Below are 14,585 nucleotides of genomic sequence, written 5' to 3'. Positions count from 1 at the left end.
TCAAGAATATATTCCGTAACCAGGGGTGTGCATGGTGGGGAGGAGGGGGGGTCGAATGGAGCGGTGGCCCCGTGGAGCCACAAGGGTGGGGGATTTTATTTTCAAAATGTAAGGTTACTTGAAGCCATTTATTTTATTCCCCTTTTGCGTGTTATGTCACAACCTTCGTAGGAACGCCCCCTCCACCTTGACGGACGGCAAAATAACTTTGCGCCTGTTGAAATCGTTGAAAAGCTGCTGGGTCAAAAGTAAGTAACCCAACTTTAGGAAAACGGAACCCAATCTTCACAAAAGTGGAACAGAATCTTTGTGTGTGTTGTTCTATGTTGCCATGATCGGAGCAGACCACACACGAAAAGGCCAAAACTGTTAAATACTTGATTCTCTGTCTTTATATGTGGGGTCTGTCAATGATTAAAAATGTTTGAAGATTTGAAAAAATTCCTTATGTTTGTACCGGACTGTAATCACTGTGTCAGTCACTCAAGATGCAATCATAGACAGAAGTTTGCGATTCGAACCGCAATAACTTCAGAACCGTGAGACATGCTAGCATCAAGACGCACCATGCTGCCCTTTTCTTTCATAGATTGCGTTGTACAGTTCCAGTATTATATGTTTAGTATAAGTCCGAAAATTCCTTTGTAACAATAAAGGGCTTAGTACAGTGCCCTGGCCTGGTGGTTAGCAGACCCTTTGCACAGTATAAACATTTTTGTGTGAATGAAGCTCTGACATTTCGCTTAAAAAAAAAAAAAAAGCAAGCGCTATGATCAGAGTCCTACTCAGTGTGCTCAGAGCTGGTTAAAAAAAAAAAAGGTAAATTACAACGTGGCAAAAAGTTGTGGTATCACTAAATTACAGAGCAGCCGAGGTGAGGAAAATCCCCTCCCACCTTGGGTTTCAGAAGGGTAAACAAATTTTAATTTCAGCCACACACACACCTGGAAAATCCCACATAAGTGTTGCATTAAACTAAAGTACTGTATATGCAATAATTTTGCCCAACTAACGCTTGTTTTATCGATGTAGCTGACTTGTATTTCATCAACCAGCATACCTTGCACAATCTGTACAAGTTTATTAAATTATTCATGACATTTTTTTTTCTTGAACTTTATTGAGCCAAGGCACATTACATTAGAAAAATCTCATGGCAAACAAACAAATGGAACTTTCCCAAAAGCATACATACAATACTGAAATAATCTCTCATCTCAGTTTACTCACAATTGTACTTGTGAACTCTGGGCCTGTTTGAACAATTTTGTTCTGCCAGTCACTATATGTTGCTGGCATAGGTTGATGGGTTAAAAAAAAAAAAAAAATACTTTCCAAAGTTTGATGATTTCTCATGCAGTGGTTAAAAGTTACTAGTCTATAACATCTACAGTAACATAAAAGTTGTTTATCAAAACTACTGGTGACCTCTCGCGCAGTTACAAACACATCCACTGTGAATCATAAAAAGAATGATACTATTTCTATATCAGCTGCTTTGCCGAAAGTGAAAAACATATTTCAGCCACAAAGGTATATGATCATCTATGAAACTAATACACCACTACAAAATAAAACCATTAATATAATAAACAGTGTGAAATTAAATACCTGGTTGACGGTATCAATATTAAGCATCATTACTTGAGTTACATGTTTGCTTTTGTTGGCGCTAACCAATTCAACACCGTCTGACCAAATTTGCATGAATCCATGACAATGTTTTTCTTGTCTTCAACAACCAAGAGCAAATCAAGATTTTTTTCTTCTGAGAGGTCCCAGACTTAAAACATCCGTCCAGTCATTATCTGAACCGTTTATCCCGTCCGGGGTCACGGGATCTAAAACATCTCCGAGAAATTCTAAGAACGAGTTCTGTCCTGATTTCCAACATGTGTCATTCAAAGTCTTGCCTTTTTGCAACCTCTAGTGGTCTTATTAAATATTGCATGACACGTTACAACTTCAAACATTCCAACATCTCCCCCACTCCATGTAGGCGATAACAAGGCATCAGTTTCTTGTGGATTTTCATTATTCAGGGGTTCACCATATTAACCAGAATTGTTTAATTCACTTTACACGATTTCCAGGTCCCAAGCCCAGGCCCCAAAAAAAAAAATGGGAAGGGTGTGTCAGGAAGGGCATCCTGCGTAAAAACTGTGCCAAACAAATCATACAAGTGACTTAGTGTGCTGACCTTCCGGAAGTTGCAATAACTTAACATGATTTCTAATCGGAAAACACATTTTCAAATGAACCAATATCATGTAATGGATTTGTCTAATTTTGGTCATTCCGTTGTTACGGTATACAGTATACAGAAACAACTTGGCACGGTTCTTGTACTCCCTCTCCTTTAAGCTTCCTTTACAACAGAGCTGGAACTCTTTTCTGCTTGTTTTCTCTCCACGTACTCCTTTAGACCTTGTAGCATAAACTCTGTGTGGAGAATCTTGAGTGGGATAGTGTGCAGTAACCAGCCCTGTGCACATCCACAAAAGAAGAATTATTTTCATGTTCCTTGCATCCATACAGAATTCACATCATTTCATTTTACTGTCCACAATTTGCTACGTTACAGCCTTATTCTAGACTGGAACAAATTTTCAGCAACAACTAACAACCCTAAGCACACAGCCAAGATAGCAACAGTGGCTTCGGCATGACTGTTAATGATTCTTGAGCGGACGAACAAGAGCTCAGACTTGAATGATGAAACATTTTTTGGTAATATATTTACACATACAAAACAAATGGAAACGAACACGTTTTTCATGGCGTTGTATTATGGTATTCAACATTATAATGAGCTAGCTAGCTAGCAAGTTATAGCTCACTATCCAGGTATCTAGCTAGCTGGATAGTGAACTATAACTCACGAGTTTACTTTATCAATTGTCACAGGCTACAGCTGCAATTGTCACATATAGTGGACACATATTACTCCTATAAAAAATATAGAAACAACCAACAAAGTTCAAACAAAATCAACAAGCAACATTAGGAAGGACGTCAAAGAAATTTATTGTACCCTGCCTACTGCCCGAAGACAGCTGGGATAGGCTCCATCATGACCGCAAACCTTGTGAGGATAAGCGGATTAGGAAATGGATGGATGAAAACATATTGTGGGGGGCAATTTGTTCTATTTTGGAGTTCTGCTGTAAGGTAGCAAAACATGGACAATGTGAAGTGCTCTGTCATAGTTTTCGGTTGTACTTTACCAGTAACTAGTACCTAATAGTGAGTTTTCCTTACCAGGAACATGTGACAGAGGCTGCCGTACGTTTTGTCCCCAGCTCTGATATACTGCAGCGAGCTCGTCACAAAATCTTGTGGGGCCAACATGGTCGCGTTCGTTTGCTGGTAGCCCACCATGCGAGTGGAGACGCCGAAGGGCGTGACTGCCTGAGAAAACAAGAAGCAAAGCGGTAAAAGGAGAAGCCGTGCCGATCCCTTTTGTGTAGTTAAAGGAAGGGCGGGGATCTTTTCTGAGGGCCATGCAGAATTTGCAATTATTTAACTAATAATTAAAAACAAGCAAGTTCATGATGAGACTTTGTGAGCATTTGTGGATTAAATGTTTTGGGGTGGGCACCACCGCACCCTGTTGGAATGTGAGCATAACTTGTTTATGTCTTTTTGTGCACTATGAATGCCTGGCAACCAGTTCAAGGTGCCTCTCGCCCTTGTTTTCTCTGTTTTTAGAATTGTTTGACAGGCTCGGCTGTTGGTTCCCCACCCCTGATTTAAAGGGTTTAGATGGTCTGGTACCTGTATAATAATGCCTTTGTCTTTGTATTCTGCGTGAAGACCTTGAGAAAATCTCTCCACAAATATCTGTAAGAGTGAGACACAAAGCTGAATTAGAGTAACGACGTTAGAAGCCAAAGAGAGGTTGAACAACCGATGCTCAATACTCACTTTAGATGCAGCGTACAGCGAATACATAGGAAAGGGAATGGAGGCAATTCCGGATGCAATGTTTACGATCACGCCTTTTCTCCTGTTCACCGCACACATACAAAATCTCAGAAAACAGCTTGATTCATGCAATTACGGGCCACATCATTTGATACTCCTGCACTCTGCGAATGACGTCATTGTACCAACTTGGGTCGCTAAATGTGGAAACCAAAAACAGCTCTGTATGATGCGGCACAGTTCTAAATCACAAAACACACCTTCATGGAGCCGCTTGCAAAATTTGATTTGCCCCCTATTTCAGCCAGTATTATAGATGATTGATCACTCACACATCTACTATTAAGTCATTGTAGTCGTGTTACACTAACAGCGTCAAAACTTCTTGCTCTGTTTTTGTTATATGCAAAACTCCAGCTTCAACTAAAGTAACGAAAAATTGTAAATAAACTCCCTTATACCAACATTGTTCTTGCTCAGTTCTCCAGGATCTGTTAACAGTTAACTGGTCAGCCACGGCAATAAACATACAGTCAGAAGAAAATCACAGGTGGGCATTATTATCGTTATCATTGGAATGAGTTGCAAATTATTCTGCGGGTGTACCTAATGAAGTGGCCCTTTTCCTGCATATAGTTCAACACCAGTTGTTTTTTTTTCTTTGTCACTGTCATCCACCACTAGCAGCCGTTATAGTTAAATAATTGGTTACATCAAATGAAGGAAACCTGTTTTCCATGCCTGGAAGGATTATTTTGCACATCTGTTGGGCAAAAAGTTGTGGTATCACTAAATTACAGAGCAGCCGAGGGGAGGAAAATCCCCTCCCACCTTGGGTTTCAGAAGGGTAAACAAATTTTAATTTCAGCCACACACACACCTGGAAAATCCCACATAAGTGTTGCATTAAACTAAAGTACTGTATATGCAATAATTTTGCCCAACTAACGCTTGTTTTATCGATGTAGCTGACTTGTATTTCATCAACCAGCATACCTTGCACAATCTGTACAAGTTTATTAAATTATTCATGACATTTTTTTTTCTTGAACTTTATTGAGCCAAGGCACATTACATTAGAAAAATCTCATGGCAAACAAACAAATGGAACTTTCCCAAAAGCATACATACAATACTGAAATAATCTCTCATCTCAGTTTACTCACAATTGTACTTGTGAACTCTGGGCCTGTTTGAACAATTTTGTTCTGCCAGTCACTATATGTTGCTGGCATAGGTTGATGGGTTAAAAAAAAAAAAAAAAAAATACTTTCCAAAGTTTGATGATTTCTCATGCAGTGGTTAAAAGTTACTAGTCTATAACATCTACAGTAACATAAAAGTTGTTTATCAAAACTACTGGTGACCTCTCGCGCAGTTACAAACACATCCACTGTGAATCATAAAAAGAATGATACTATTTCTATATCAGCTGCTTTGCCGAAAGTGAAAAACATATTTCAGCCACAAAGGTATATGATCATCTATGAAACTAATACACCACTACAAAATAAAACCATTAATATAATAAACAGTGTGAAATTAAATACCTGGTTGACGGTATCAATATTAAGCATCATTACTTGAGTTACATGTTTGCTTTTGTTGGCGCTAACCAATTCAACACCGTCTGACCAAATTTGCATGAATCCATGACAATGTTTTTCTTGTCTTCAACAACCAAGAGCAAATCAAGATTTTTTTCTTCTGAGAGGTCCCAGACTTAAAACATCCGTCCAGTCATTATCTGAACCGTTTATCCCGTCCGGGGTCACGGGATCTAAAACATCTCCGAGAAATTCTAAGAACGAGTTCTGTCCTGATTTCCAACATGTGTCATTCAAAGTCTTGCCTTTTTGCAACCTCTAGTGGTCTTATTAAATATTGCATGACACGTTACAACTTCAAACATTCCAACATCTCCCCCACTCCATGTAGGCGATAACAAGGCATCAGTTTCTTGTGGATTTTCATTATTCAGGGGTTCACCATATTAACCAGAATTGTTTAATTCACTTTACACGATTTCCAGGTCCCAAGCCCAGGCCCCAAAAAAAAAAATGGGAAGGGTGTGTCAGGAAGGGCATCCTGCGTAAAAACTGTGCCAAACAAATCATACAAGTGACTTAGTGTGCTGACCTTCCGGAAGTTGCAATAACTTAACATGATTTCTAATCGGAAAACACATTTTCAAATGAACCAATATCATGTAATGGATTTGTCTAATTTTGGTCATTCCGTTGTTACGGTATACAGTATACAGAAACAACTTGGCACGGTTCTTGTACTCCCTCTCCTTTAAGCTTCCTTTACAACAGAGCTGGAACTCTTTTCTGCTTGTTTTCTCTCCACGTACTCCTTTAGACCTTGTAGCATAAACTCTGTGTGGAGAATCTTGAGTGGGATAGTGTGCAGTAACCAGCCCTGTGCACATCCACAAAAGAAGAATTATTTTCATGTTCCTTGCATCCATACAGAATTCACATCATTTCATTTTACTGTCCACAATTTGCTACGTTACAGCCTTATTCTAGACTGGAACAAATTTTCAGCAACAACTAACAACCCTAAGCACACAGCCAAGATAGCAACAGTGGCTTCGGCATGACTGTTAATGATTCTTGAGCGGACGAACAAGAGCTCAGACTTGAATGATGAAACATTTTTTGGTAATATATTTACACATACAAAACAAATGGAAACGAACACGTTTTTCATGGCGTTGTATTATGGTATTCAACATTATAATGAGCTAGCTAGCTAGCAAGTTATAGCTCACTATCCAGGTATCTAGCTAGCTGGATAGTGAACTATAACTCACGAGTTTACTTTATCAATTGTCACAGGCTACAGCTGCAATTGTCACATATAGTGGACACATATTACTCCTATAAAAAATATAGAAACAACCAACAAAGTTCAAACAAAATCAACAAGCAACATTAGGAAGGACGTCAAAGAAATTTATTGTACCCTGCCTACTGCCCGAAGACAGCTGGGATAGGCTCCATCATGACCGCAAACCTTGTGAGGATAAGCGGATTAGGAAATGGATGGATGAAAACATATTGTGGGGGGCAATTTGTTCTATTTTGGAGTTCTGCTGTAAGGTAGCAAAACATGGACAATGTGAAGTGCTCTGTCATAGTTTTCGGTTGTACTTTACCAGTAACTAGTACCTAATAGTGAGTTTTCCTTACCAGGAACATGTGACAGAGGCTGCCGTACGTTTTGTCCCCAGCTCTGATATACTGCAGCGAGCTCGTCACAAAATCTTGTGGGGCCAACATGGTCGCGTTCGTTTGCTGGTAGCCCACCATGCGAGTGGAGACGCCGAAGGGCGTGACTGCCTGAGAAAACAAGAAGCAAAGCGGTAAAAGGAGAAGCCGTGCCGATCCCTTTTGTGTAGTTAAAGGAAGGGCGGGGATCTTTTCTGAGGGCCATGCAGAATTTGCAATTATTTAACTAATAATTAAAAACAAGCAAGTTCATGATGAGACTTTGTGAGCATTTGTGGATTAAATGTTTTGGGGTGGGCACCACCGCACCCTGTTGGAATGTGAGCATAACTTGTTTATGTCTTTTTGTGCACTATGAATGCCTGGCAACCAGTTCAAGGTGCCTCTCGCCCTTGTTTTCTCTGTTTTTAGAATTGTTTGACAGGCTCGGCTGTTGGTTCCCCACCCCTGATTTAAAGGGTTTAGATGGTCTGGTACCTGTATAATAATGCCTTTGTCTTTGTATTCTGCGTGAAGACCTTGAGAAAATCTCTCCACAAATATCTGTAAGAGTGAGACACAAAGCTGAATTAGAGTAACGACGTTAGAAGCCAAAGAGAGGTTGAACAACCGATGCTCAATACTCACTTTAGATGCAGCGTACAGCGAATACATAGGAAAGGGAATGGAGGCAATTCCGGATGCAATGTTTACGATCACGCCTTTTCTCCTGTTCACCGCACACATACAAAATCTCAGAAAACAGCTTGATTCATGCAATTACGGGCCACATCATTTGATACTCCTGCACTCTGCGAATGACGTCATTGTACCAACTTGGGTCGCTAAATGTGGAAACCAAAAACAGCTCTGTATGATGCGGCACAGTTCTAAATCACAAAACACACCTTCATGGAGCCGCTTGCAAAATTTGATTTGCCCCCTATTTCAGCCAGTATTATAGATGATTGATCACTCACACATCTACTATTAAGTCATTGTAGTCGTGTTACACTAACAGCGTCAAAACTTCTTGCTCTGTTTTTGTTATATGCAAAACTCCAGCTTCAACTAAAGTAACGAAAAATTGTAAATAAACTCCCTTATACCAACATTGTTCTTGCTCAGTTCTCCAGGATCTGTTAACAGTTAACTGGTCAGCCACGGCAATAAACATACAGTCAGAAGAAAATCACAGGTGGGCATTATTATCGTTATCATTGGAATGAGTTGCAAATTATTCTGCGGGTGTACCTAATGAAGTGGCCCTTTTCCTGCATATAGTTCAACACCAGTTGTTTTTTTTTCTTTGTCACTGTCATCCACCACTAGCAGCCGTTATAGTTAAATAATTGGTTACATCAAATGAAGGAAACCTGTTTTCCATGCCTGGAAGGATTATTTTGCACATCTGTTGCAAAGAGAGAGAGAGAGAGAGAGAGAGAGAGAGAGAGAGAGAGAGAGAGAGAGAGAGAGAGAGAGATTTTAGGGATATGCAAAGTATTTTGTACTTTGAAATATAAGAAACGCAGACAGAAAGTTGAACTTCCCAAGTCAAACACAATACAAATCTGTGATGCTGGTTGACCTCCAAGTTAACCCTTTCAGGGACAGTGGTTACTACAGTGGACAGCTTATCGTGTTATCAAGTTACAGGTTACATGAAACGGTTAATGTAATTTCAAATGAGTTTTTTTTACGCACAGAAAATAATGCAAAATGACTTTAATTGATTCTAAACTGTTACATTATTGAAAGGATATTAACTAGGTAAAGTTGATCGCTGTATGATACTAAATCAAACTAAAATCATTTAAAAAGAGTCATCCTTTGAACAACCTTGACAGAAACGTAATTGAGAGGGAACAGGAAGGTGTTTGAAACACATTTTCCCTGATGATTATGTGTAACTCCTAATTGTATCACTTTTGGGACATTTGTGGAGGTTCCACTGTGTTCTTACCTTCACCATGGTTTTCACATTACAATTTATCACCCTCCTGATTGTCTGTAAGGGAAGATAACAAGCATTGCAATCATCTGATCTTTGAGAAGAAAATACTGTGCAATGTAATGAATAAGAGGCTGCACTTGGGTGAGGTACTCGGTTTGGAACTAGCTTTCAGAGTAAAAGTACTCTTTGTACTGGAGTAGAAGTACTACAGTACTTGCGCCTCAAAAAAGATGATTAAAGCTAGAGGTACTGAATCAAATTCTGCAATTAAATAAAAGTAACATTACACCAAATGACCTACGAACTTTTATCTGTTTTCAAATGTTGCATGTGTGCGTTAAAACAAATAAGTACAGATACCTGGAAAAGCTATTTGGGTACCAACCACTGCGCCACTTAAACAAAACTTGCAAAAGTTTCTCATCGTCACTCATGTCAATATATTTGTCAACGTCTTGGCCACGACTAACCTGGTCCAGATCTTCATCTTCAAGGAACCGGCGAGGCACTACACTGGGCATCATGCCTACATTGTTCACTGGCACACAATAGTAAATACGTCCAACTTTGATGGATTGCATTTGATAATGATTTCCACCAATTGTGTTAAGTGGGGCTGTATAAGCAAATAGTGATGATAATGATGATCGCTGCGGAAGTCGTACCTAATACACCAATGTCCAAGTACTTAAGCTGCTCCTCAATATCAGCGAAGACGTCGTCCTTGGTGAAGTCTACCACGATCACTTTAACTAGCCGACGTGTCGTTTCGCCTGTACATGAACATACAGGATCTATACTACACAAGGAAATATAACAATGGTAGATATTGTAAATAAAATGATGTGATTCTTACTTATTTCCTTGGCCACCTTGTCCAAAGTCATTTTGGTCCTGCTCATGATAACTACGTTCATTCCTTGTTCAGCCAGCTATTGATGATACAAAAGAGGACTGTGGCGAAATATTGATGCAGTACGACTTTCCTATTTAGATAAGGTTTTAATGCCATCTTGTGGCATCTTAGGGCGTTTCTGAAAGAGCACAGTTTTCTGTGAATAGCTGGGGAGAGGATCCATGAAAAAAAAGCGGAATAGGTGAATTTTTTTTAGAGAATAAAGTCATATATTGCCAATATGAAGTCATAATACTGTATTACAATGTTAAAGTCAAAGTTGAAGTCACATGTATTCGATATTAAATGAATTAAAAAAATAAAGCATGACTTGAGGTGAGCTCATCATGATTTCTGTATACTGTGTACAATTTATGTGACATTTTTGTGTGATGGTGTGCCATTAGATTTTGACATTGTAAAATATTTGCTTAGTAAAGCTTGGGAAACAAAACATTCGGCTATATTTCAAAGGTAAAATTCACTTTTTTTTTGCCCGGTATTTTCTTTTGAACGCTAAATGCGCTGGAACGCAGTTTCTTTCTTCAGTGACAAGATGTTTCCATCCGCGAGATGTTTTTCTTCTCAATTATTGCTGAATTGCTGTGATTTGAATTTTATCATTGATGCGATATGAATTACTCTGTGATAATACATCAGCATTGTGTGCCTGTAGTTTCATTAAAAAAATAAAAAATAAAAAAACAATCCCAGTTGGAATAATGACTCACCGCAAAGGCGTATTGTCTTCCTATGCCCTCTGAGGCGCCGGTGATCACTGAAACAGCAACACTTTCTATTAGTTGACTCAGCATTTCCTCCCTTCTGACTACAGGGATAGCATCCGACTAGGAAACATTGTTAATCAACATGATGTCAAAGAGGAAGCTTATGTTTACCGATGCATCATGTTCAAGTAACGTGCTGTACTTACAGCATGTTCCACTGATAAAGAACTTGCTGAGAACGTGTCCAACTTGCCACTACCCTCTCATCTCCTTAGGCCCCGAATACTCAGATAACACATTTCAGTTCCAGCAAACAAAGCGAGATAGACGGGAGTGTAGCTTTTAGGGGCTTTTAATCAGATGGGACATACTGAAACTGTGATAATAAACGAGTGGGCCAGCTATGTAAGTGATGACGACGTGGTTTTGATCAGCACAAATATAGTAATGTTTTCCGAATGCAGCTAAAGCTACATTCTTCAAACTGCAAAACATGGAAAATGGGGATTCTCAGAGGGTGGTACATGGGGCTCTTTCTGCTGGTCCGTGAAATAATCATTGAATATTGTCAGACTCACGACAACGCAATTGCGTCCTTTCTTAAGTACTGTCATTTACAATTTCTGGAAGACCCTGAAGGCAACCAAACGGGTGAGATTTGTCAGTGGTTTCGTGAGTCAAGTCGCGCTGACAGAGGAGCGGTCTCGTGCACATATCCTTGAAAGCCTATTTGTGGCAAAGTGTAGCTTAAACCAGCTATAAAGCAACGGGTTTCCCACTGTTAGTCTGCATGAATGTGCTATAAGGTTATTCTGTGGGACAGAGCTGCCAGTTGTCCCTGGCAACGCCCCCACGGTGACGTAAAAAGTTTCGGCCAGCTACAATTGTTTTGCCAGACAAAACATTGAACATGTCAAACCCAACAGACTGAGCATTGCATGTTGTTGTTTTTTTTTTTAATCCAGAGTTCTGACAGTTGAGAAATATCAATGGCAACATCTTTCCTCAGTGTGATCAACAGGGCATACGATATATTTAGTTCATCAACAAGTTTTTATTCATAGCTTAACATTTATTTTCAAAAGGATATGGTGGGAAGGGTATGTTGGGGGAGAGGGATAATTGGCGTTTTGCTCTCCACAATCTTTGATATGACTCTGGTACTTTGAAGATCAAATGCAAACTTTGTAAAGCGGTGTTATCTCTATAAAGTGTATGACTGCAAAATGTCCAGAATGTTAGCCAAAGAGTGCCAGCTCATCGACAAAAAACCTACATGGTATCCATGAAAACTGCGGTATTGAGGGAGTCCCACTGGGCACATTTCTCGGACCGCATTTATTTAGTTCACAGAAATGTTTTGTTCATAGTTGAATTTATTGTTTCTGGATGGATATGAGAGACAATTCCAGAGTGGTTATCGTGACTCATAGTGTGATTATACCTCATATGGTGAATACGAGAAGAATCCAAAACCCAATCATTGTACACCAAATGTAATCAAATTATGTAACTGTTACAACTGAGTTCTGTCCAAAGACTAGGTCATGACCGCGATCTTTTATTGTTTCTGACTGATTTCATGACTCAGTCATTTTCATGAGACTTTGGACTTTGTTGTTCGTTTGCAATTGTGTTCATCTGGCTTGATCGACCTCTGACCATCTGTGGTTAGCAAGGCAACTACAGAAGAAATTACAGTAATCATTTTGACAGCTGGTGGCATCAACTTGTGTTCGAGGCACATTATACTTGGAATCTATCTGTCCCTTTAATTGGAAACGCTCGATATTGACGGGGTGGAGGTAGAGATAAGAGCAGGGATACTGAAATATAAGCTTAAATGACCATTGCCCTTTGCTTTGGACAAAACCAAAGTGTACAAGAATATTATTTTTCCCCAGGGTTACTGTTGAAGCTTAAGGAAAATCTGTCAGGGGGAAGTGAGGTGAACTTTCAAAGGAACTGTTGGACCATTTTTCGATGGAAAGTGGCAGCTCCTTTATCCAGACTTTGATCATTACTGGAAATTAGTCTAATATAAAACAGTTTTGGAGTCACCAAAAAAAAAAAAAAAAGGAATTCAGGTAGGTTTTACATCTTCAGGATTGCCAGAGTCAAATACAGTGATGGATTCCTGTTGGCTGCATAGACAAGTATTTGAATGGGTAAATCTGGACTTGTGGTGTGAGTATGTTGACACAATGTGTCACTTTAGCCGCTGTGTGGCTTTGTGCCAGATGATTACATTTCTGAAGATGACGCAGAAAGTCTCGATTGGCACGTCAATGTCTCATGTAACCAATGAGACCGATGTGAAATGTGGATCTAAATCTAAAGTTGTACTGATTTAATTAAACTACTTTGATGTTGACCTAGAGGAGGTTTAGGAATTCGGATTCTGGTCATTTTTGGGCACAACATAGTTGTTACAATACCATAGTTTGAAATTACCGTGATGACCTTGTTAAGAAGGAAAAAAAATGTGAATTGTGAATGTTAAATTTGTGAATAGTAAAACATGAATAAGCAGGGGTTCACTCTAATCTGTTTCAATATAGTTCATACTACACCGGTGATAAAATCATTATTTTGCTTGTAAACACAAGACACACGCTCACACACACACACACACACACACACACACACACACACACACACACACACACACACACACACACACACACACACACACACACACACACACACACACACACTATACAGTACACACAAACAGCAAGCTTACCTGCCCACTCTCCCATGGATGAAAAGAAGGACTTCGGCAGTGGAAACCACCTTTTGGGATAAAGCATCCTAGTAAAAAGGAGCAGCTTAGCTCCATAGTAGATGACAACTGCAGCGCCGAGAGTAGTGAAAAACCATTCCGTGAAGCTCTTCATGCTTTTCCGACACCTGAGACACACTCTGCTGTTCCCACCACTGCTGCTTCAGTGTCTTTGTGCTCCAGTCAGAATGTCAATGAGTGATCCAAGCAAAATAAATTTACACCGAAAATAGTGATCTTTGCCAGATAGGACACTCCCTTCTAAGGAACAACACACACTCTCTCTGCCCCCCTCTGTCCAACAACTACTGAACATGTCGTGTTTGTCGGTGTCAGCCATTATGGCTTTGAGGCATGTGACTACCGTTGGAACGAGTCTTTTTCGCAGAGAGAGGCACAACTTGAAAAACTGCATTTGTCATATGGCACTGTGTGACTAAGATGTCGTGTACAAAGGTTGGTTGCTCGTATACTCCATTGAGAGTGGCTATAAAATGTTTCCACGCCCGCTCCAAATGCCAAGTTTTTGTTATGTTACAAATTTTATGAGGCATCCTCTAAGTTTTAGTGACAAACAACTTAACAGTAAAATTTCACAACACAAAATTAGCTACGATGATAAAGTGGTATAAAGTTTTTTTTTTAGATCTGTGCCTTAAGTCGGTGGGCAAAAGCATCTTTGTGGGTGGGCATGGCCCCAAATAGACCGCCTGTGGGAATGGGTCCTTTTCAATTATAAATTCACAGATCATCGCTTGTTGTTGACTTCAGGGGGCAGCATGGAAAAATCACACTTGTTTTGTTTACCAGCGTCTTCAGATCACATTTTGTGAAGTTCCTCTCTGTTGATTTGTAGCAGGGAGGATTCAGATACTCCAACATGTGCGGTCAATTTCACATTGAGATGTACAAAAAGTAATGCAATTGTATTGTATGGTAGTATTCATGTATTATTCATGTATGGCTGATTAATCAATGTGTGAGCGTCTCAGTGTGAGCTGTGGCCCGCAGCAAATTTTTGCGAGTGTTCTCATTTTGTATTTGTGTGTTTAAGTGTTCTGAACAATAAACGGGCTGA

General features: G+C 39.6%; 2 protein-coding genes across 2 annotated transcripts; both read right to left on the bottom strand.

Moving 5' to 3' along the window:
* Positions 1-1,111: 1,111 nt before the first annotated feature.
* LOC109520675 (testosterone 17-beta-dehydrogenase 3-like) lies at positions 1,112-4,704 on the bottom strand. The gene is made up of 6 exons (XM_019878060.1): positions 4,656-4,704; positions 3,928-4,009; positions 3,778-3,843; positions 3,262-3,411; positions 2,331-2,485; positions 1,112-2,219 (listed from the first exon to the last, which is right to left on the bottom strand). Exons 1-5 carry the CDS (start codon positions 4,688-4,690, stop codon positions 2,360-2,362), a joined length of 459 nt encoding a protein of 152 aa, XP_019733619.1. The 5' UTR covers positions 4,691-4,704; the 3' UTR covers positions 1,112-2,219; positions 2,331-2,359.
* Positions 4,705-4,974: 270 nt separating this feature from the next.
* On the bottom strand, positions 4,975-13,883 carry hsd17b3 (hydroxysteroid (17-beta) dehydrogenase 3). Its single transcript, XM_019878076.1, has 12 exons — positions 13,469-13,883; positions 10,726-10,772; positions 9,956-10,031; positions 9,765-9,872; positions 9,570-9,637; positions 9,109-9,153; positions 8,522-8,556; positions 7,794-7,875; positions 7,644-7,709; positions 7,128-7,277; positions 6,197-6,351; positions 4,975-6,085 (listed from the first exon to the last, which is right to left on the bottom strand). Exons 1-11 carry the CDS (start codon positions 13,620-13,622, stop codon positions 6,226-6,228), a joined length of 957 nt encoding a protein of 318 aa, XP_019733635.1. The 5' UTR covers positions 13,623-13,883; the 3' UTR covers positions 4,975-6,085; positions 6,197-6,225.
* Positions 13,884-14,585: the final 702 nt, after the last annotated feature.

This window comes from Hippocampus comes, unplaced genomic scaffold (genome assembly GCF_001891065.2).
Source record: "Hippocampus comes isolate QL1 unplaced genomic scaffold, H_comes_QL1_v1.1 scaffold13, whole genome shotgun sequence".
NCBI classification, from domain to species: domain Eukaryota; kingdom Metazoa; phylum Chordata; class Actinopteri; order Syngnathiformes; family Syngnathidae; genus Hippocampus; species Hippocampus comes.
The sequence above is the reverse complement of the archived record's forward strand: the minus strand, read 5'-3'. Positions and strand labels throughout refer to the sequence as shown.